Here is a 22,066-nt window from a genome sequence, read left to right as displayed (position 1 = left end):
CAATTAATGAAAATTAAGGTTTTTTAACACTTCATTGCAAAGCCTTACTGAGTTCAAAATAGTTTTCTGTTATTGTGTTTTCTCAATTAACACAGCCTAAAATTACAGCAATTAGCATGTGGGGGGTATTTTTTGAGGTTGAATGGGGGTCCTCATAGTCATAAAGGCTGGGAACCACTGGGTTATACCTTTGGGATTTTTCTACTGACTTGCCATAATTTACTTTATATGTTTTTGAATATGGGTTACCACATTAAAGATGGCTGATTAATCTGCATTTATGCTATTTATTTTAAAATATTTTTATAATGCACTTCATTTAAAACAAAATTCCAAGGCAGTGTACAGTATTAATATAAAACCTTTTGATAAAATTACATCAAAGTAAGATGCAGTATACAAATACAGTAGGAAGAAATAGCTACAATTGAGAAAATGCCTGGTTGAATAGATGCGTTTTTAACAGATGGCAAAATCACATTACTGTAGGTGCTTGCCATATTTCAGAGAGGAGGCTTTTCCACAAAGCAGGCACCACCACAGCCAAGGCACTATGCTGGGTTATTACAAGGTGGATTAATGCACTTAATGGCCCAGCCAGGAAGTCCTCCTTTGAAGATCTAATTGAATGGGCAGGTTTATTTAAAAGAAGCATTTTTTCCCAGGTTACCAGCTCCCAAGTTGGTTGTAGCTTTATATGTCAACAGAGGAAAATTGACTTGGGACCAGAATGGCAGCAAGTGTGGTTACTTCAAGAGGGGTGTTACATGCATGCAGCAAGAAGCTTCAGTCAGTAACCTAACCACGGTATTCTCATATCCTCCCACATCTATCCAATGAAAATAGGGATGTCCTAAGGAAATGTGGGACATCCCAGGATCAAATCAGAAACCAGGATGACTTCTGTAAATCCAGGACTGAACTTGGAAAATAGGGATGATGATAATAATTTATTATTCATACCCCATCCATCCGGCTGGGTTTCCTTAGCTACTCTGAGCGGCTCCCAACAGATTAAAAACAGAATAAAACTTCAAACATTAAAAACTTCCCTAAACAAGGCTGCCTTCAGATGTCTTCTAAAAGTCAGACAGTTGTTTATTTCCTTGACATCTGATGGGAGGATGTTCCACAGGGCAGGCGCCACCACCGAGAAGGCCCTCTGCCTGGTTCTCTGTAACCTCACATCTCTCTGTGAGGAAACCAGCAGAAGGCCCTTGGAGCTGGACCTCAGTGTCTGGGCTGAACGATGGGGGTGGAGATGCTTCTTCAGGTATACTGGGCCGGGGCACTTCAGGGACACTTGGAGGGGCTGCATTCTGCACCAGTTGCAGCTTCCAAACCAGGTCTAGGAGCTGCCCCAAATAGAGTACATTACCGTAATCCATTCTTGAGGCTGTCAGTGCACAGGTCACTGTGGCCAACCTATCCCTATCCAGGAATGGTTGTAGTTGGCATACCAGTGAAACCTGGTAAATCTGTATATATATTTAGATCACCCACCATGATACTATCCTACTTGGGCACCAACCTGGTGTTTCGCCCACATTGACAGAACAAATAGAGTCCGGTGGTGCCTCTTCTCTCACCACATCCCAGGGAGTTCCCCCTACCAATGTTTGCTGACCGCCAAGTGGGCTGTATCAATAGCAGCATCTGCCACTGTGTTTGCTCGAAGGAGGATTAGCTAGCCATTCCACCCTCACAGATGGGGTTTGATGGCTCATGATCATCCCCTGCTCTCCGCAATGTGATGGATGAGAGCTCGTAAATATTCCATTAGGAAGCACACTGTCCCCAGGAAAGGGGCAGCAGTCACACCCTGTGATGCAAAATGTTCAAGTTAATCTCTCACAGCTTCCTGAAACGCTCCAAGGACACGGTTGTGCCACTGAAACACAGCAGCTCATCCATCAGCCTGGGATTTCAATCAGAAGGGACTGGAGGCTGCAACACGAAAAGGGCAGCCGGTCAAGCAGATGTAACGCAAGCTACAGCAACTGCAGATATGTGTAAATTGAAGTTGCAACAGCTTTGCCTGATCACGCTGTGATAAACTGCGGCTCCCTGCAGCATGCCAGGAGCAACTGTCATCTGTATTAAATGAGAAAAGTCAGTACGGGCAGAAGGCTTGCAAGCACTGCCTTCTCTGCAGTTTGACACAGCAGCCCGGGCGCTTCCAGGAACTCTTGCTGTTTTCTCATAGGATAAATGGCAGTGCGAGGAATTCATCCCTGCTCTACCCAGCCCAGGTCAGAGCTCTGCTTTTCGTTGACTTAATACCAAAAAAGTTCTGCTAAGCTTCAAGTGCGAGCAGTCAGAAGAGCCGGTCAGCTGGATGCTTCTCTTCCCTGATGACTCTGTGATCTGAGGATGTAGGGAGGGCCAGAATGCTTGAAAAAGAACAGCCCCTACCCTGTGTTTATTATAATATCTGGTGCTGTGCTAGCAGCAGCAGCAGCACTTCCTGGAAGAGATCAGAGAAAGGGCAGCACAGCACAGGCCTGCCACTCACCTCTGCTGCCGCCCCCACAGTCCTCACTCTATAATACTCTGATCTCTCATTTGCAAGAGGAGAAAAGTCTCTTACCTCCCCTATACTTTAAATCAGGGATGGGGAGCCTCCATCCTCCTCCAGATGTTGCTAGACTCCACCTCCTTTTGTCCCTGGCCATCAGCCATGATGGCTGTGGCTGATGGGAGTTTTGAGTCTAACAACATATGACCGGTCACAGGTTTCTCAGCCCCAAGATTCAGGAAGCTTGGAAAGGGAGGCAAAACTGAGCTTTATCAGTATTAATTGCCGTCATTCAGAGATCCTGCCTGTTGTGTCCCTTATGGTACTTCCCGTTTCCTTAATATTAAACTGGGTAGGAATCTTGGAACAACTTAATGATGAAAAGGTGGGGAAACTGTCAGAACACTTCCGCAGAGGCCATAGCACACTATACCATGCACAAGCCAAGCTTCAAAATACAACCGTTTAAGCAGAGAGCATCCAAAGCAGGTCACACCGAAGCAAAAAGCTACGTTTCCCCCATGCCTAGGAAAGAGGAGGGGAGAGGCCACCGCTCAGTGGTACAGCACATGCTTCTTATTCAGAAGGCCCAGCTTCTACCCCTGCCTAGTAGAGCCATGGAATTCCTGCCTATTGAAGCAAGCAAGGCTAATCCCAAAGGACAAACAGGCTAATCTAGTATGAAAGAACTTCCTATGATCACTAGCCAGGTCCACTAAAAGCAAAACAATCCCTCCTTCGAGTCTGCAGATGGTGGTTGCCCCATCTTGTCACTTTACCTTACCCATATTTGACAGGTGCACGCACGCACGCACGCACACACACACACTCCAGTGATTTTGGGGCACAGCGTTGACCACTGAACTTGACAGCCACTATCTGAAGAAGTGTGCATGCACACGAAAGCTCATACCAAGAACTAACTTAGTTGGTCTTTAAGGTGCTACTGGAAGAAAAAAAAAAATTTTGTTTTGACTATGGCAGACCAACACGGCTACCTTTCTGTAACTTGACAACCACTTGTAAGAATTGCTGTTAATAACTTAACCAATGTACGATATTTGCTAGGTTCCATAAAATGCTCTTTTCTGAGACCTCTGGTAATTTAAGCTTTACATGTATTTCTCTGAACGTGTGGTTCCATGGAACAGAAACCCCTCTTTCTAGCACACACTTTGTGTGCACTCTGGTCTTTCCACATTGCTGCCACTGAAAGCTGAGGTAGGAGTCGTCTTCATTCACTTTTGACTAATTTCATTACAGAAAGGCAGCCTGCTAGTTCCGGAGTCCTCTGGATTCAACCATTTTACTAACTTTGATGTGGTCTTGCTAGCATCTCTGAACAACAGTGCAATCCTAACCATGTCTGCTCAGAAATAAGCCTCTGGTTAAATCATTTTCCTTGCCTCTCTCAGAGCCCACACCACCATCTGGACCTTGAGGGATTGGTGTATGAACTAGATAAGGTCGCACTGGCCCTCCAACGTCATTTTGTAACTATCTAAGTTCATCTCAGTTCTGGAGTGCTAGATAAAGGCCAACATTTTCCCATGAGAATCGCTGTTTACATATCTAGGAAGAAAATCTGTGGCTTACATTCCCAGAAACAAATATTATTGCATGATATTCATATACTGGGAAACAAAACCAAGCAGTTTATTTTAAGACAGACTCAGACATTACATATTCCAGAGGAGCCTAACATGTAGTCCTGCAGACGTTGAACTACAACTCCCATCATTCTTGACTACTGGCTGAAGCTGATAGGAGTTGGGTGGGAGCCCAACAATTTAACTGGGAACCCAATAACTCCCAATTGGAGGCCATCATATTGGAAAGACAGAAATACACAGTATCGTCAGTAAAAAGTAATAGAACTGGATGTTCCATTCTTCATTAGGAACAAAATATACTTCCATGTAAGTATTTCTTCCATACGATAATAGGCACACTCTCAATGGTGGACCCCTGGTGACAGAAAGATGCTCAGAGAAGGAGTGCTGGTGGAGTAGAGCATGTCATTTTACGGAGTGGAATTTAATTTTTGCAAATTTCTTCAGAGGTCTTGAAAATACATTTTGGGGCGTGAGGAATTCAAATCTGCTATTATTAATTTTTATTGGACAATATTTAGCTTGGTAAATCTACATTTGATTAAAAAGCACATAAACTGTTCTCAGAAAAGCAAAGGATTTTAATTTTACCTTTTGAAAATGTCAGATAATGCTAAATAATAACAACAATAATATTTATATAAAACTTACAAGTACTTGGCAATCATTTCTAATGATTTCTATGCAATTTTACACATTTTACGTATTAAGCAAAACTAAATTATATTAATTTAACCAAAATATCTTTGGAATTCCCAAGTTACGTTGCAACTTTTTAGCAAATTCCTCACTTTTGGAATTTGAAAGTTGAAAAATTCAACAATCCCTACTACTGGAGGGGGGTGGGGAGGACAGAGAACATCTTCCTTCCTCAGATCACCTTAGAAACCAAGTAGGGTGCCAGCAGAGGGAAGCCCACCCCCCTCTGCCATGCACTGGACCAGCTGCAATGGGAACAGGGGCCTCTTTTCTGACAGCCCCAGCTGGCTAATAAACATTTCTGCAACTTTTGTGGACTTGTTGACAAGGCTGATTTAAGTCAAGAATATTGAGAGCTCATGGTCTGCATTCCTCAGACCAGGAGGTGCAGAACAGTAGTCACTGCGTGGATGGGTTCGTTGCTGAAGCCACCTTGATTTTTTAAGAAAACGTACAGAGCAATGGTGTGGCTCTTCATGTTTAGTCCTAGTGCAGGACGTTGCTCCATGGAAACGTAGACATTACACAAAAGCAAATGATGCTAGCCTGACTGCTGGTGGAACAAAAGTTTCTGAGGATTTGGTAACAAAATGAACCTTGCTTTGTGAACAAGCAAATTTCAAAATTTGCCAGACAAACCAATCATGACTAAAGGCATTGCTATACACACAAAACATATTTGCATGGAAAGAAAAGAAGTGTTGTTGGGTGGTTGCTTATGTAACAGGCTTTGCCCTCTTTATGACTGTTCTAAGCAGCAGTGCTAAAACGTTCATGCATAAAAAAATAAAAAGAACCACGGCAGGTGATGCAACCCAATTACAAAAAGTCGTTTTCTATACTTTTTTCAATAGTTGACTGTTGAATTCCCACCACCTGTACAAACATACACAGGGCAGATCCACACTATACATTTTAAAGCATATTCAACAGACATCTGAAGTACGCAACTTTCCCCAAACAATCCTGGTAATTAGAGTTTCCTCCTCACAGAGCTACCATATCCAGCACCCTTAACAAACCACAGTTCCCAGGATTCCTTGCTGGAGATCACATGCTTTGAAATCTAACCATGCCACCATTCTGCTCACAGATTAGCTTTTAATTTGGTGAAGACATCCACTGAAGTAAAGGAGAATCCATTTCCCCCCTCTTCCCCTGCAGCCCACCCCCCTGCAAACCATTTTGGAGGGTCCCCACCACCACCACCGTAACAGGGGGGCCTTTGGGACTGCAGTGAGAAACGACCAAAAACCACATCTCCTTTTCTTAAGTTGTCAGATGTGCCTGATGGATCAAAAGCAGTTTCACAAGCGCAAAGGCGCAAGAGGATTTCACACCTATTTCTCAGTCCACTTCTAAACCCAAGGGACACCTCTATAGCACTCAAATTAGAAACCAATTGCCTCCTGCTGGTGGGACAGGCTAATTCATCTGTCCCAGGATATCCTAAATAGATACTTGACATTTTGTTTAAAATACTAGCATGTCTTTCCAGCTCCAGTCGCACTTTATTTAGTCAGTAGCTACAGAGACAATTCAGAGCTAGATCAATCAACAGTCTGCTGCAGTATAAGATAGCTTTCTATGTTCACCTTCTACATAGGACCCTCCAGCAGGTCCTCAGAACAAGACTTTTATGGTGACAATGCACACACAAAATGAGCAGCAACTCTGGGAAGCGGAGAACATGCTAGTGACAATCTTCCAAAGGCTCATGATTGGCAAAGACTTCCTTCAAAGAAGCCTCTTGAGCTGTTAGTGGCTGTGGGGCAGGTAGTGTTAGCACAGGCAGCGAAAACTGCACCCCATGAACTTCCTCCTGCTATCGTTTCTCATAAGAGACACCGCATCCCCTCTCACAAACATTTTCTGTTCCCACCTCCCTCAGCGCAGGGCAGCACTTTCAACGACTAGCTGGCAAAAACGCAGCGTGCGATGGAGCATTCTTCTTCCCCACCCTCCCCCTCTTCTGACACTGCGCTAGCCCTGGGAGAGAGGGAGCCCCCAATTCCTACCAAGGTCATCACAGCGTACGATACCTCAAAGAATAAGATGTCTAGAACAGTTCTGCTCTATTTGAATGCATCTGGCTGATACTGGGGTCAGATCTGTTATGCAGTAGAGGTTACAGAGTAAGCCTAGGAACCACTGAGCACTTCCCAGCAGAACCCCCAACTCAGCTCTCTTTGCTGAGACCAGGGAACGGGCTGGTGGAGGAACAAGGGATGCTTCCATGTGTTCATTCATTCCCTCTTTCCAGTTTTTCAGGAACATAAGCACACATTTTTATTTTTATTTAATGACCACTGGTTTGGGAGTAGACAACAGTCAAGCAACTCACTGTTTGACCATGGACAAATAGGTCCCCAAACGAAGTCCTTGTGAAAACGATAGCCTTTCTTATTTCATTTGTTCTTTTTTATTGCATCACGATGTCATCTGATATAGAAGAGGCTAGAGGGATCGTTCGAACAAATTGTGTATTTGTTGCTGGAGAGATCCACTGCCCAATTCCCAGGCTGATCTATTCAACCAACCATAAGATGATGTTTCCAAGACAATGTGTGAGCGTCAGAACTCTGGCTAAAGCCTATCCCTCCCTGCTAAGCCACACAATTTGCTCACCCAAACCAAGGGCAAAGGTTTCAAACGGGGGAGGTGGGAGGACATATTTCCTTGTCATTTCAGAGGTTGCAAAGCCATCCACCTGTCCCAGCTTATGCAGAGGTGGATGGAAGCCAATGCCTTTGATTACCAGGGTTTTTGCACACTCCTTCGCAAGTTATACAAGGGGGAGCCATACCAGAAAAAATGCAGAAAAAGGCATGGCACACCTCTCCCACCACAGTCATGCAGATGATCTATCCCCCAGACCAGACACAGTGTGTTTGCACACCTTTGGAGCTCTTCAGAGTACTAGGCAGGGGGAATAATTAAAAGCTTCTCATCCAAAACTCCAAAAAATTAGCCCTCGGACAGTCGGGGGATAGGGTGGCAAAGCTTTCCCTTCCCAAAAACGTTAGATGCCCTCTTAGGCGGGATGATAACCACCCTGCCCACCCCACCACAGTCCCACTGGTGTGGCCACTTGCATCCACACGGGGCTGCTTCTTCACAGTGCCAATCACTGCTCGAGAGGAGCCATGTTAGCGGTCAGGGCGCTGCACACAGAAGACCTTGGCCTGGTGGTCGCCAGAAGTGGTAACCACAATGGAAGCGTCTCTGCAAGAAAGAGGCGACAAGAAGAGAAAAAGGTTTACCCCCAACAACAATTACTAATCAATGTCAGTGCAAGTTTTGATGGCCCAAGCCTACTCTGGTTTTACTCAGAAGCAAGTCCTGTTCACCTCAGTGAGGCTTAATCCCCAGCAAGCAAGCAAAAACCAACTAGAATCGCTATTTCACTTGCCTTCATAACTCCTGGGTGGGGCAGATATCAGCAAGTCCCATTTTACATATAACAAAGGAAGGCAAGGAAAGCCAAAGTGCCCAAGGTTACCTAGGGATGAACCCTTTTTCCAAGTCCATTCTTCTCTGTGCCAAACCACATATTTCCATTTTAGTGTACATGCACCGCTCTCTGAAAGAACCACCGGTGGAGCCCTCCCTCCAAATGAAAAGGACAACTCTGAAGGGAGCTGGGAGGAGGAAAAGAGCCTTAAGAAGACAGGATGTATTTCCTTCCCCAGGAACCCTACTCACACCCACACAAAAACAAGCCATAGCTTAATGTATACTGTTCCGTATATCCTTGCCTTCCAATGCTTGCTTTCTGTGCTTCCCTCTGCACTCCTCCACACAGCACCCAGCACCTCCCCAAGGGCTCTTGCTCCAGGAACTCACTTGTTCAAAGCAAAGTCCAGGATTTCCGCTGAGTGGCCCCGGTACTCGCTGATCAGCTTGCCTGAGCGGGCGTCCCAGAGGCACACAGCCCCACCAAGGGTGCAGGTGTAGACCACAGGGGAACTCTCTTCCCACAGGAGCTGCACAATCCCCGACTGAAAATACAGAAGGAAAGGGTGCTATTAGTCACCAGCATTCCCACCCGCTTAGCATTTTTAACCAGGCCTTTTGTTGATTTGATTGACATCCTATGCCCTTTTAAAATGTGGGGTTTTCTTGGGGAGGGGCGTTACTAGGTTGTTGTTTTTATTTCGATTATGTATTTGGTGGTTTTGTATTTTGATTTTGTTCAGTGAACCACCCTGAGACCTCCAGGTATAGGGCAGTATATGAAGAAGAAGAAGAAGAAGAAGAAGAAGAAGAAGAAGAAGAAGAAGAAAAAGAAGAAGGAGGAGGAGGAGGAGGAAGATCCTTCGCCCACCTAAGGTCTTCCTACCCTGAAATGTTTAATGAAACAAACTCTACTGACTACCTAAATCAGAGGTGGTTGGACGCCAAGCCTGGACTACAAACTCAGTGCATGTTGCAATCAACCTGTCACAGCACAGTAAGCTTCCCAGGAAAGAAGACCGCTCACCCAGGAGAAGAGAATGAATTAAAGGAGAGCTTAGAAAATATGACCCTTCCCTCCATTATGTGCTCGCCCATAATAGGGTTTTTGGGTGCTGTTTGCATGTAGGGGATTTAGCTCAGGAAAGTTTCCTGCTGCAGCAAAGAAAGGGAGCCTGTGGCCCTCAAGATGTTGTTGGACATCATCCCTGACCACTGGTGATGCTGCCTGGGGACAATGGGAGTTGTGGTCCCAACATCATGTGCAGGGTCACTTCCACCCGAGGCACTAGGGACCTGTCTGAAGCTCCTGTCAGCAGCAGGGCTGCAAGGCAGAGGCCAGGACCCAGGACTTCTGTGAACAGCTGCCCTTGGCTATTGCTGCATTCCTCCTGGATTGAACTGCTTCTTCCTGCCAACAGCAGCTCTTCCCAAAGCCCCCAGCAATTCCCAGAAGGGTCTTCTCCACTACCTCATGCTGGCAGTTGTGTCTCAGGGTCTGCGTGGCGACGTCATAAATGGCCAAGGTCCCGTCCAAGTAGCCAACAGCAGCCAGCGGCATCCTGCATGACAACAAAGCCGGAGAAAAAGGAGCGCTTTTTTTAATGGGAGGCTTCTGGGTGCAACTTTTTGTGGGAAAGTAGGCAATGCACTTTAATAAATAGTCCAAACCTCCCTGCAGGAAGGACAGTCATTCAGGAGTCACCAGGCTGGCTCTTGTTCCTTCAGAAAAGGAGCAATGCAGGAGCTGCCTGTGAAGGCAGTCTTCTTGAAATTTGGTGACAGCTTTCCCCTTAAATGGGTTCCACAAAATAGCACCTGACTTTGGCAGAAATGCTCACAAATATTCTCTTATTTTTTTCAGTCCTTCTGGCAGAGGATAGCCTTGAAAGCATGTGGGCAATGCCTGGTGAAATCTCAGAAGCCAGTAGGCTTGCAAAGACTCAACCATCCCAACTACCGTGGGCAGGCCTTGGCCTTCTTGGGAAGATGCTTCCACCTGAAGTTTGTTTTCAAAATAGTCTGCCTCTTTTCCAACGTAATTTTACTTGATACAGTGGTACCTCGGGTTACATACGCTTCAGGTTACAGACGCTTCAGGTTACAGACTCTGCTAACCCAGAAATAGTACCTCGGGTTAAGAACTTTGCTTTAGGATGAGAACAGAAATCGTGCTCCGGTGGTGCGGCGGCAGCAGGAGGCCCCATTAGCTAAAGTGGTGCTTCAGGTTAAGAACAGTTTCAGGTTAAGAACAGACCTCCGGAACGAATTAAGTACTTAACCTGAGGTACCACTGTATAGTGGTTTCATGATATTGCTGTTTAATTGTTGTAAGCAGTCCCAAAGGGTGGGTGAAGAAAATGCCATGTAAAATAAACAATTAAGATTTCATGATGCAGTGGTATCTAGCCCATATTGATCTTATACTAGATCAGACTTTGGCAACCTGGTGCCCTCCAGGTACTTTGAACTGCAACTCCCATAAGCCTCAACAAGCACTATCATAGTGGTTGGGCTGATTATAATAGTCCATAACATCTGTAGGGCACTGAGTTAGCAAAGGCTGCTCTACATTATGTTGCAGGCAGTTGTCCCCTTCCATTCTGTTCATGCAAACCAGGGATGGGGAACTTGTGGTCCTCAAGACATTGTTGGACTACAACACTTATCACTCCTGACCACTGGCCAGGACTTGTGGGAACAAAATCCAGCAGGGCTGCAGGTTCCCCTCCCTGATGGAAACGTTTCACTTATTTCAGCAATCAGTTCCGGGCAGTTCCCACAACCGAGAAGGCAATACTCACACATTGCAGAAGCCCAGAGATTCAACTGAGTTGGATTCAGCCTCCTCAGCAGAAGACTTGGGGACAATGGCCTCTTCCTTGAAAACAGACACAACCTGCAGGAAAGAAACAGCCAATGATAAGATAATGAGGGGTGGCCAACTCCCAAGGGACTGCGATCTACTTTCAGAATTAAAATCTGACAGTGATCTACCCCCCTTCTTAGGGGTTCAGGTAAAAGTTGTTAACCTTTTTTTAGAGGTGGGAAATACCCCATTTTATACCTATTTTGTTGGGGGGGGGACTTTTAAGGGGAATCAAAACAAAACAAAAATTTTAAAAATCAATTATTTTTATCCACCCTGGTGTAAAATCTGGACTAGGAGAGGGAGACCCAGGTCACTTTCCACCCAACCTACTTCGCAGGGTTGTTGTGACAGTGAAAAAAGGAAGGGGACAGAACTCCTGAGCTCCTTGGAAGAAGGGTGGAGTAAAAATGCAACTTCTATCCAAATGGGCAATACAAGATTGTGCTGCTTTCACACTCACACCTGTGGGCTAAGGAAGTTCCCATGTATATTCATTCCAGAATGGAGGGGAAGAAGGCACCCACCTTGCCAGTTGCAGAGCTCACTAGCTTGGCATGGCAGTCAACAGAGCCTGTCAGGACTAGGCTGCCATCCTTATTGCTGGCCACGCACGTCAGCGGGCCCTGGTGCCCGTCCTGACCTAGAAATGGTGAGAGAGCAAAGATCACACATCAAAGGGTGCCTAGGCGTGTACTAAGACCTTCCACCTCCTTCATTGCCCTAAATAGTTGCTTGTGTCTTGGCTCACCATTTTTATTTTTGGATTTGCCAACTCTGAAGCACATTACAGCCACAAGAGAAAATAACAAAAAGACTATGACTTATGAGAACATGAAAACCATGAGACAGGCTTGTGGCCTTTGCCTTGACTCATAATAACACCCTGTTATCTGCAAGCAGAAGTGCCCTTGGGTGATGCTATTTCACAAGAAAGGTTGACCAACACACCTCTCTCCTCTGCACCAACCCAGTGACTGCTGATACTTTTCAAAGCAATCCATCTCAGTCTTTGTTGTAGTTTAACTGATTCTCATAGAAAGGCAAGTGGATTCCTGCTGGATCAGACCAAAGGCCTCCAACATCCCGTTTCCACAGTGACCAACCAGATGCCTCTGGGAAGCCCACAAGGAGGTAGGAAAAAGCAGGCAGAATCACAGGGAACCCCCCCCAAATGACCTTTGCCCTGGTTAAGCTCACAAGGACAACACAACGACCTCTCCCAATACTATTCCCCAGTAACTGGCATGCATCCAATGCATGCAGCAATCGTGACTAAGAGCTATAGCCTCATCCTCCATGTATTCGTCTTATTCCCGTTTAAGGGCAACTAAGTTGGCGACCATCATTACATTCCCCCAAGCAGAGGATGCCAATATGCCAAGGTACAAAGAGAGGAAACCCTGCAGAGGCTGCACATTGAAAGCAGGGTTTTATTGTTTTTGTTTAGGCCTTGGGATTCCATGTTTCTTGAAAGCCGTCCATATTCCTCCCCCTTCTCAGGTTCTTTCCTGCCTTTACAGTTCCCGTGCAAAGCTAGAACTCTGAAAGAGGTTTCTGAGCAACACCTCCCCTTGCTCCAGCTTCCTGACAGCAAATAAATGGAAACAGGCAACCGAACAGAACCTTTGGTACCTTTGAGGACGTGCAGCGAGCTGCCCTGCTTCAGATCCCAGATGCGCACGGTCCCATCTTCGTAACCGACCACAGCTCTCCTCCCTGCATTAAGCGTCTTTGTGTTAGTCAAGAGTCAACCCCAACTGTAACACAATCCCTTGCTATTACAGCCTTCCCCTCCAAATGTTTTAGACTACAGCTTCTTTCCTTGCTGGCCATAGGCCATGCTGGTCGAGGTTCAAAATTTATGGAGGTCACTAGGAAGGCTGCCTCTGTGCATAAAGGAACAGAGGGTGTGCTTGGAAGAGGCAAATCTCACAGCAGCTGCAGTCACACATGACACTAAGCTATGGTTTGTTTTAACCATTCCACCCCCACTCTCAAAAAACCCCAGGAGTTGCCTTATAATCCAGCAAACAAGCCATAGCTTGTCCCTCCAAAGCTTGGTTTGTTTTCCATGTAGCCTTGCCTTCTGCCTCTGTAACTTGGCCAGTATCTGGGATGGAGTGGCTGAAAAACTGATTAAGCAATACTGCTGGGTTCAGGCATAACACAAAAACATAGTTAAAACGGCCAGGAGTCGTAAGTTGACAAAACACAAACCATGGTTGCTCTGTTGGCTGGGTTCAAAGATTCAACCAACCAATAAGCCAGTGTGGTGTAGTGTTTAGAGTGTTGGACTAGGACCTGAGAGACCAGAGTTTACATCCCCTACTGAGCTATGAAGCTCACTGGGTGACACTGGGCCAGTCACTGTCTCTTAAGCTTAACCTACCTCACAGGGTTGTGTGGATTAAATGAAGAAGGGGAGAACTGTGTAGACCACCTTGAGCTCCTTGGAGGAAAGATGGGGTATAAATATAACAAACAAACCATGCTTTAGCATCATGGGTGAACCAAGCTGATGTATTCTGCCATTGGACAGGCCTATAACAATTGCCAGGCCTATAACAATTTTACAAGCCCATCCCCACATCCCAAGCCCTGCTCCTCACCATCAGGAAGGACATGACCACATGTAGCTGGACAGGACGGGCCTTGGAAGGTCTTGCACTCTCCACTAGGGATCTTCCACATCCAGGAGTTGCCGTCAGCAGTGCCAGCCAGAAGGACATGGGACTGAGGGTGCCACTCCATCCACTGGGGTCAAAAAGAGAAAGAGAAAGCAATAGGCTGGGAGCTAAGCAATACCAGAAAGGAGCCTGCTGCTTTGCACATGACCAACAAATTCTTTCTCACTGTGCAAAAGTTATCCAACAGCCAACTCTTAAATACGTACCCCAAAAGTTTAATGTATAGCATTTATACAACACTTGAGATGGTGAAAATAGCTTCCCGTATGCTCTTCTCAGTATTCCGTGCAACCACACTTTAAGAGAAGTCTCCATACAATGCCAACAGGGGAGATGGAGAAGGGGCCAAGGCTGAGAGCTTGCCTAACATTACCTAGCAAATCTGCAGCTGAGGCGAGATTTCAGCTGGAGACTTCCAGCCTCCTAGCTCCCACACTTTAGCCACGACATCACACCATCTCACCAGTACACCTTGCTTACGACTGCAACCTAACATATAGGTTGTGCAATTGGCACGCTATGACATTGCCATGTGGTTTTGTGAGCCTTTGTATGACTACGGCAGAGTGGCAAAGAACACGGAATGAGTGAAACTGACAGCCTTGTTGTAGCAAGCGTAACACTGTAGCTTGCACAGAAAGCATCAGTTTGTTCCATATTACATTGTTGCACCCAACCAAATTAGAAACTGTTCCAAATGACAGGCCTATAAAGCACTGCATTTCTGTCAGAGGAAATAATTTATCTGAATTATCTCACAGTTTTCTCCCTAGAATCAAGACAGTGATCATGCTTTCCCCTGGGAAATCTTCTCACTTTTGCCCTGGAATTTATGGGCCCCATTTCTCACCTCCAAGTCACCCGCTTCGAAAGACCAGATCTCCTCTTTGGCATCCACCCGCCAAACTTTTATCAGTCCACTCATGTCACCCGTGGCCACGAATGTGGAATCATGGCTGAAACCAGCACAAGTGACGGAATCTTTGTGTCCTGGTGATAATGAAAAGAACAAGAACATGCATATTCTGAAATCAATCCCATTAAGTTCAATGGAGAGTCCTCCAAGATAAGCAAGTATAGCATACCAGGAAGTGCCTGATACCTCTCCTTTGCCATGAACGCACTTCATGGCCTGCAGGAAAGCCACCATCTTTCTCTACATCATTCTCTCACAGCCTCAACCCACTCCCTGCCAACATCAGGGTAATAATACTAATCTACCTTACAGGTCTGTTGTTGTGAAAGGTAACACAGAGAGAGTGCTCTGGACACTGTAAAGCACCATATACTTTGTGTTTGCAACAGTGGAAGTATTAGTGTCCTGCTGTTCCTCCAGGGAGCTCAATAATATCACACACATCCTGCCTCAACACAATGAACAGTCCTGAAAATAATCATGGTGCAGGCAGGTTATATATGGCTCTTTCAGGCTCTAACTCCCGTGAACCCCAGCCACCATTGCTAATGGTCAACAATGATGAGTGTTGTAGTCCAACAACATTCAAAGCCCCCAGGTGCCCCAGCCCTGTTGGAATTATTATTTCTTCAGTAGAGCAGGGCCATTATAGAGTATACCCTTAATGTGGAGCTATCCACATATGGCAATCTGCAGGCAGTCCTTTCAATGCCAGAAGTAAAAGGAGGGGATATTCAGTCACCTCAAAAATATAGATGTTTTCCATTGCTACACCTTCCTATCCAAATCACCAGCTGAAGAGTTACCTATATATAGATTTTTAGATATGGATCACTTTATCCCCAGGGCTATCCAAGATAGAGGGAAGTATTAATTGTTAAAACTTTTTTTGCTGACCCCAGCAACACAAAGCAATTCAAATATTGGCATTAGAGTTGCAAGGTATTACCCAGAAGAGCCTCACCTGAGCATTCAAAGAGGAGCTCACCATCACTGAGGCGCCACACAAAAGCCTTGTCATCTTCACCGCCTGTCACTGCCAGCGTGTTGGTCTTGGGGTCAAGACTGACGCAGAAAACAGATGCTAGGGGGAACAAACAGAACAATGTTAGTGACAGAAGCCAGACATACCTCTCTCTCACACTCACAGTCTTATTGTGGGCATCCAAACAAGAGGAACCAAAAGCACCAGAGATGCAAAACCTGCCACTCTCCAAATGTCATAATTGACCATGCTGGTTGGGAGCTGATGGGAGCTGGGAATCCAACAATATCTGGAGGGACACAAGTTCCCCATCCTTGACTGGGGCATAATCGTGTAGCTCTCTCCCAGCAAAACGTTAAGGAAAGAAGAGTGAAAGTGAAGCACACTCTCAGCTGAAACAGCACCATCCTGTAGCCACAACAGCGCAGATCTATAGAGAATGCACAGGTGCTTCCCCTCCATTCCTTGCTCAAGGGCACCTGGCCCTTTTAAGGTAAAAGAAAAACATGGAAGAGCACCATCTTGGAAAATACCGGCAGAGATGATTCACATCACCAACCCTGGCTTTAAATTAGCAGGGCTGGGACTTAAAGTAGAAAGCAGGCTCACCGGCTAGTGTGACCTTGCGTCAGCAACCCACCAATGGCATACTGTGCTAGCCACTGACAAAGAGCTGGTTAAATCCTTTATCAACCAGGTTTCTTTTGCAAATAATAATAAAGTAGTCTTGCCGGGCCACAGAATAGGTAGGCCCAAACCTGGGGCACTAGATAATGAATGATATGCCTACTTTCATTCCTCTACCAGCTCACCCGTGTGTTTGGAGAACGTGACCTCACTGTCATCTTGGGCCTCCATGCCTTCCTCTGCCTCAACGTCCTCCCAAGCAGCCTCCTCTTCATCTAAATCCACATCTTCCATTTCATCAGCCAGATCATCTGCAGACGCAAACAAAGGAATGCTATTTTACAAAGCCAGTCAGCATGAAGGTTCCCCCCACCAACCCAGCATAAGAAGTAAAAGCAGGTGTGCTAAACTGCGGCATCTCTGTGTGCGCTCACCGTCCTGTTTAGAGGAGAAGAATGAACCTTATGTGGTAAACTGCCAACATCAGTTCACAGCTAAGTGCCGGTAAGTCATAGTCGCGAAGGATTCAGACAAGTTGTAGAAATCACCAACCCTAATCTCCTGAGCCCCTTCCACTCCATGTGGTCTGAAATGCTGCTGTCACTAGAACCTGAGCCCCTCAATTATATTCCTATGTCAAATTATAGATTGTAATGTATAATAGCCTTCCCTAACCTACATGAGACATCGGTTTTGATAATTATGGACCCCATCCTCCCTCCCTCTCCTCTGTTCTCTTATTCATTGCCTCCAAACAGCTCTTCTCCCATTCCCCCTATGATTACTACTCCATCACCTGCTTTGTACCTATACCTTTTTTTAAACCAAGGCAGCAATCCTATGGCAAAATCCACCAGGAAGAGCAACATAGGAAGCACTGGGTCACCTTAGAGCCAACCCTAGCTCAGCCAAAGATAGGCCAGTGTACTTTGCTCATTCTGGCTCAGTCACGAGAGCTAAGGCCAATATAAGTCCCTCAAAAGGTGTGATGAGGGGGTAGAATTTGGACTGCACCCTAAGCCCATTCAGCTCAGTCATGTGACCTAGCAACCCAGCATAAAACACTACTTTAAATGCTTGTTTTCCCTCTACCAAGCTTAGGTAGAAAGCAGCCCCCCCCCGATGCCCCATGATGTTTGGACCTAGTGTAACTTTACGCTGGCTTAATTTACATCAGCTTACTTTATGGCAGCTTCTTGCACACAGAATTGTTCCCAAAGCCAAATAGCATGCAATTGAAATAATCACATATATTTCCCATGACTCCATTTCCCCCTTTCCCTGTTGTTTCACTGTGTCCATTCTAGATTGTAAGCCTCTTGGGGTAGGGACCTGTCTTTGTAATATTCTTGAGCTAGAGCACCTCCAAGCGGCCAGCTTTAAATCCATCCTGTCTCTGGGTGTATAAATAACAAAGATGTTGGTGAACACCAGAATATTGGTAAATGTATGTGCATATGTGACCAAAAAGATTGTCCACAGTGTGTCATACTGTTTCCTGTATAATTCCCCTAGGGAAGGGTTGTGAAAAAGATTCAAGGGCCAGTTTCCTCTTTTTTTTAACATTAGGGAGGAAGCGTGCTATTTACTACTTGATAGGCATACTATAGTATATGACATATAAGGTTTCTAGGGTTGCTCTAGGCACCCAACGGATGAACCAATGATTTATTGCACAAAACGAGGTCCAACGTGCTAGGGGGTCATTTATGTTAAAATGTTTCGCTCAGCTAGGCTGTAGTTTAGTGATGACCAAAGTCTCCTAACAAATAAATCTGACAGACTGAGTGGCGATAATGAGGATGGGGGTGATGACACCTAACCGGTCAGCCCTCTTACTACTTTTCAGGGTGATCACGTTTTCCTCTGCAAAAGTCCCTGGAAAAGGACCTCGATCACAAGTCCCCGTCCCAGCCGCCCAGTCCCTCGCCTCTTTACCGGGTCCAGGCGCCTCAAGGTCCACCACCTCCACGATCTCCTCCGCGGCCCCCTCCTCATCGCCGGCTGCCATCAGCAAGAGCCCCTCCGAGGCCGCCTCCAAACCTGCCCCGTCTGCGGGTTCCGCCATGCTGACGACTTTAGCCTACCAGCAACCCGCACGCGCCTACGCTGATCTCCTCCTCCCTTCCTCCCTCCCGTCGAGGGGGCGGGGTGAACGTCTCCGCCACCAATCAGCGAAGCGGATCGGAACGGGCTAGCGAATCGGAGGGGGGGTCATCAGCGCGGACTCCCTCCGCGTTCCGAGCCGGAGGGCCGCCTTGTTCTCCTCCTCGAAGGAGCGCCTTCGTTGCCCATGTGACCCCTCGCCGTCGCGAAAGGGAGTCATGGGAGTTGTAGTGCCGGGGGCGCTTCCTTCTCCTCGACCTTGCTAGTACCTGGCGCACAGCGGGAGGAAGCGGGAGAGAAGTTTTCCCCGAGATGGCGGCCGCTTGCAGGGTTCGAATGCAGGGTAGGGAGGGGAGGCGCGGCTGCCCGTGCAATGCGACCTTGGTGGGGAGGAAGCGGGGTCCGGCATCGGGGAGGAAACAGCGAGAGGGTCGGCTGGTGAATTAGGCGGCGGAGGAGGAGCAGCTGCTGCTGCTGGGGCTGGTTAGGAGAGGAAGAGGTGTCGCCTAGAGAGCTCTGTGGCTGTGCTGAGATTCCCAGCCAGGGCCCAGGGCTCTGCCCCACAATATTTGTTTTAAATGTCACTTTTTGGTCCAACTCCCCCCAAAAACAGCGGCGAGCGGCAGACTCAGACAAAATCCGCTGCATAAATGCCGTCGATCACCTGGCAAGCAAAACAATATGCAGGGCAGCAAAGCCCCCGCCCGGCACAGGAGAGTCGGAAAGAAAGCCTTCCCAGGCTGGAGGATTCTGTTGTTCTGCCCTCCGTAAAATATGGGGGCTGAAACAATGAACATTTGTAAACAAAAATATGTGTTGTTTCCCACCGTTAGGTGAGATAAACGGAAGCAAAGGAGTAATAGGGAAAGTATACCTTGGCTGTACCCACACTAGGGCATTGATACATAACGGGGGTGATTTTTTTGTGTGTGTGTTATCAATACACTAGCACTTTCAGTTTTATGCCTCTTTTTTCCTGTCCCCGCTAGTGGGTGGCACTTGGTGGAATATATTCACGCTGTATGTGGTTGACCCTCCTCTCAATTAGTATTTCCCTCCATAAGTTTTGGAAACCGGAGGTCCACTGTAGGCATGCATGCAGGAATTTATTTAGCCATCCACACACACCTTAAGAAAATTGTCTGTGGGATAGCCTGACAAGCTTTCCACCAAAACCAACTTTTCAGGCAAGTTTCAAAGTGGGCAAAATGACCAATAATTGATTGATTGATTGATTGATTGATTGATTTTTTAATACAAGGGTTTTTTTAATCTACCAGACGTGTGCAAAAAAAGCAGGTTTAAAAATGCTCCCTGTTTGTTGTGCCATGCTGCAACAACAGCCCATGGAGGAGCACTTTGTAAATCACGGCCAGGTAGGTGAGGGCACAGACACCTCCAATCCCCAGAGCCTTGTTTTTATTTTAATAGAGCTCCTTTGCACTTCAGCAGCTCTGTGAAGAAGAGGACAGCCATGCCTGCCAAAGTATCCTTCCATGGAATTTGTTCAAAGCACAGAAGCCCTATTAATTTTCTGCATCTGACTGGCATTTTAGTCTCCTGTCAGGATTCGTTATACCAGAATTGTCCCAAGGATCAGGCACATTAAAAGACACTTTGCAATATGCTCACAAACACACTATGGATGACCTCTTAAGACAGCTTAGTCTGCAGTGCATTCTTGCTTGGGAACTTTGCTGAGGCCCACCTAGAAGCACAAATGCATAGGATCAGACCACTAGGGACATTTTCATGTATATAAACTAAAAGGGTCAATGTTACTCAGTGAGTTTAGGACATAGCATTGGTGGATAAATCTAGATGAAATGTTTAAAAGTACAATTTCACTATAGTGTGTCTCCTTTGCAGGCCTCTTTTCTGCCACTGTGAACCGAGCTGTAGGCTTATATGTGCCTTTCAGAACTCCTACCCGATCCTTCCACAGGAGCTGCAGGGCTTTGGAAGAATTACAGACAAAACCACAGTCTGGTGGAAAGACATATGAACACGTGGAATATATTCCCACAGGGAGGAAGGGCAAGAACCCCATGAAGGCAGTTGGCATTGCTTGGTGAGCATCATTTCATCAGTTTGTTTTATGATCTCCCCAGGTTAGCTGTCAATCTTGCAGCCTACAATGCCAAGCAACTCAGTTTGATGGAAATGCTAAGGAACCCTTGAATATATGGGCTGAGTATGGGAGTGGAAGGATATCAGGCTGTGGTGTGAGACTGAACAGCCCCAAGCAAAATCTTCCTGGGAGCAAGTTGTGGCTTATGTATTCTTTGCCTCTCTCCAGGGCCATTGGTTTCCCTTCTGGCATCATCCTTTTCCTCCTCACTAAACGAGAAGTGGACAAGAACCGTCTGAAGCAGCTGAAAGTCCGTCAGAAGATGAGGGCATCCAATGAGGGAGAGTATGAAAGAGAGCGATACAGGACAGCATTGCGAGAAACAGAGGGACTTGCTCAAACGAAGTCCTAGCCCTGGGATGAAAGTGGCTAGAACTCTCAGTCGTTGCCATTTTTAAGATGCTCTATCTTTGTACCAGAGTACTTTGCAGTGTATTGGAGTACCTTGCAGGTATTGGCTTCTGCCGCCAGCCTTTATCCCGGTGCATTCTCTGAATCTGTGTGAGGCACCATGCAGCGCTGTATGAAATATGGTCAGCTGATTTCTCATGATGCCTTTGTGTGGGGTTAAGCAGAGGTTATCGATAAATTCCCTACCATCACCAACATTAGATGTGTCTGAGGAAAACAGCACTTCAGTCTGGCTTGGCATCATGTTGTAGGTATCTTGGGTTAAAAGATTATCTTCTTTTGGGTCTGAGTAATATTTAGGGAGGGTGGAATTATAAGCGCAGGGACAGTAGTTATGTAAGGAATGTTTGGCAGTGAGGACCCATTAAGCCCATCTTCTTGTACTTTCTAGATCAGCAGCATATTTAGGAATAAAACTGTGTTCTCATCACATTTTTTACCCAAAAAAATGGCCAGAGGGGAGACCAGGTCTCACTATCCACACCTTGCCAGATTGGCATAAAAATGACCCATTAAATCCTTGAAATTGAAAGTGTGAAGTCTGATTCATTGCAGATGCTTATGGAGAATCCAAGCAGGTTTATTTTCTTGTATAGTTTTGAGCATGTGGTGAACTGACTGGCTATAATCCAACAATCTGGATGGATGCTTTAGCTCAGATTCCTGCATTACAGGGGGTTGGACTAAATGACCCTTGAGGTCCCTTCCAACTCTAAGATTCTATGATTCTAACAGAATTAGACATGTTAAACCCAATGCTTGTGTGTGAATAGCACAATATTTGATTTCCTAAACACTGGCGGTATCATTACAGGGTCCTTTCTAGCGTATTAAATCATGTGTAATATTATAGATTGCTACAGTGAGCAATTGCTGTTTGTAAACATTTTTGATTGTCAAATATATTGTTCCCATGTCTCTTACACTCAGAGTGCCTTCTGCCATCCTGCACACCTATAAAAGTGTGGTGTTAGTTCCACTGTAATGTAACAGTTGGCACAAACACCACTCACAGATTTCAATAACTTCCCTAATGACTAGGATT

General features: G+C 46.1%; 1 protein-coding gene across 1 annotated transcript; it reads right to left on the bottom strand.

Moving 5' to 3' along the window:
• Window positions 1-6,321: 6,321 nt before the first annotated feature.
• On the bottom strand, window positions 6,322-18,501 carry AAMP (angio associated migratory cell protein). The gene is made up of 11 exons (XM_053402283.1): window positions 18,312-18,501; window positions 16,559-16,684; window positions 15,726-15,845; window positions 14,696-14,835; window positions 13,768-13,912; window positions 12,791-12,874; window positions 11,683-11,798; window positions 11,091-11,185; window positions 9,758-9,848; window positions 8,677-8,831; window positions 6,322-8,055 (listed from the first exon to the last, which is right to left on the bottom strand). The coding sequence occupies exons 1-11, from the start codon at window positions 18,439-18,441 to the stop codon at window positions 7,980-7,982; spliced, it is 1,278 nt and encodes a 425-aa protein (XP_053258258.1). The 5' UTR covers window positions 18,442-18,501; the 3' UTR covers window positions 6,322-7,979.
• Window positions 18,502-22,066: the final 3,565 nt, after the last annotated feature.

This window comes from Podarcis raffonei, chromosome 1, assembly GCF_027172205.1.
Source record: "Podarcis raffonei isolate rPodRaf1 chromosome 1, rPodRaf1.pri, whole genome shotgun sequence".
NCBI lineage: Eukaryota > Metazoa > Chordata > Lepidosauria > Squamata > Lacertidae > Podarcis > Podarcis raffonei.
This window is presented reverse-complemented; position numbering and strand designations above follow the sequence as displayed.

Excerpts from the sequence above, each read along its gene's own strand:
- AAMP (XM_053402283.1), bottom strand. The coding sequence starts at position 18,441 with ATGGCGGAACCCGCAGACGGGGCAGGTTTGGAGGCGGCCTCGGAGGGG. Across the intron at positions 15,846-16,558 it reads CACGTTCTCCAAACACACGG|CATCTGTTTTCTGCGTCAGT; the intron begins GTGAGCTGGTAG and ends TGTTCCCCCTAG. Across the intron at positions 11,799-12,790 it reads CTCGCTGCACGTCCTCAAAG|GTCAGGACGGGCACCAGGGC; the intron begins GTACCAAAGGTT and ends CACCATTTCTAG.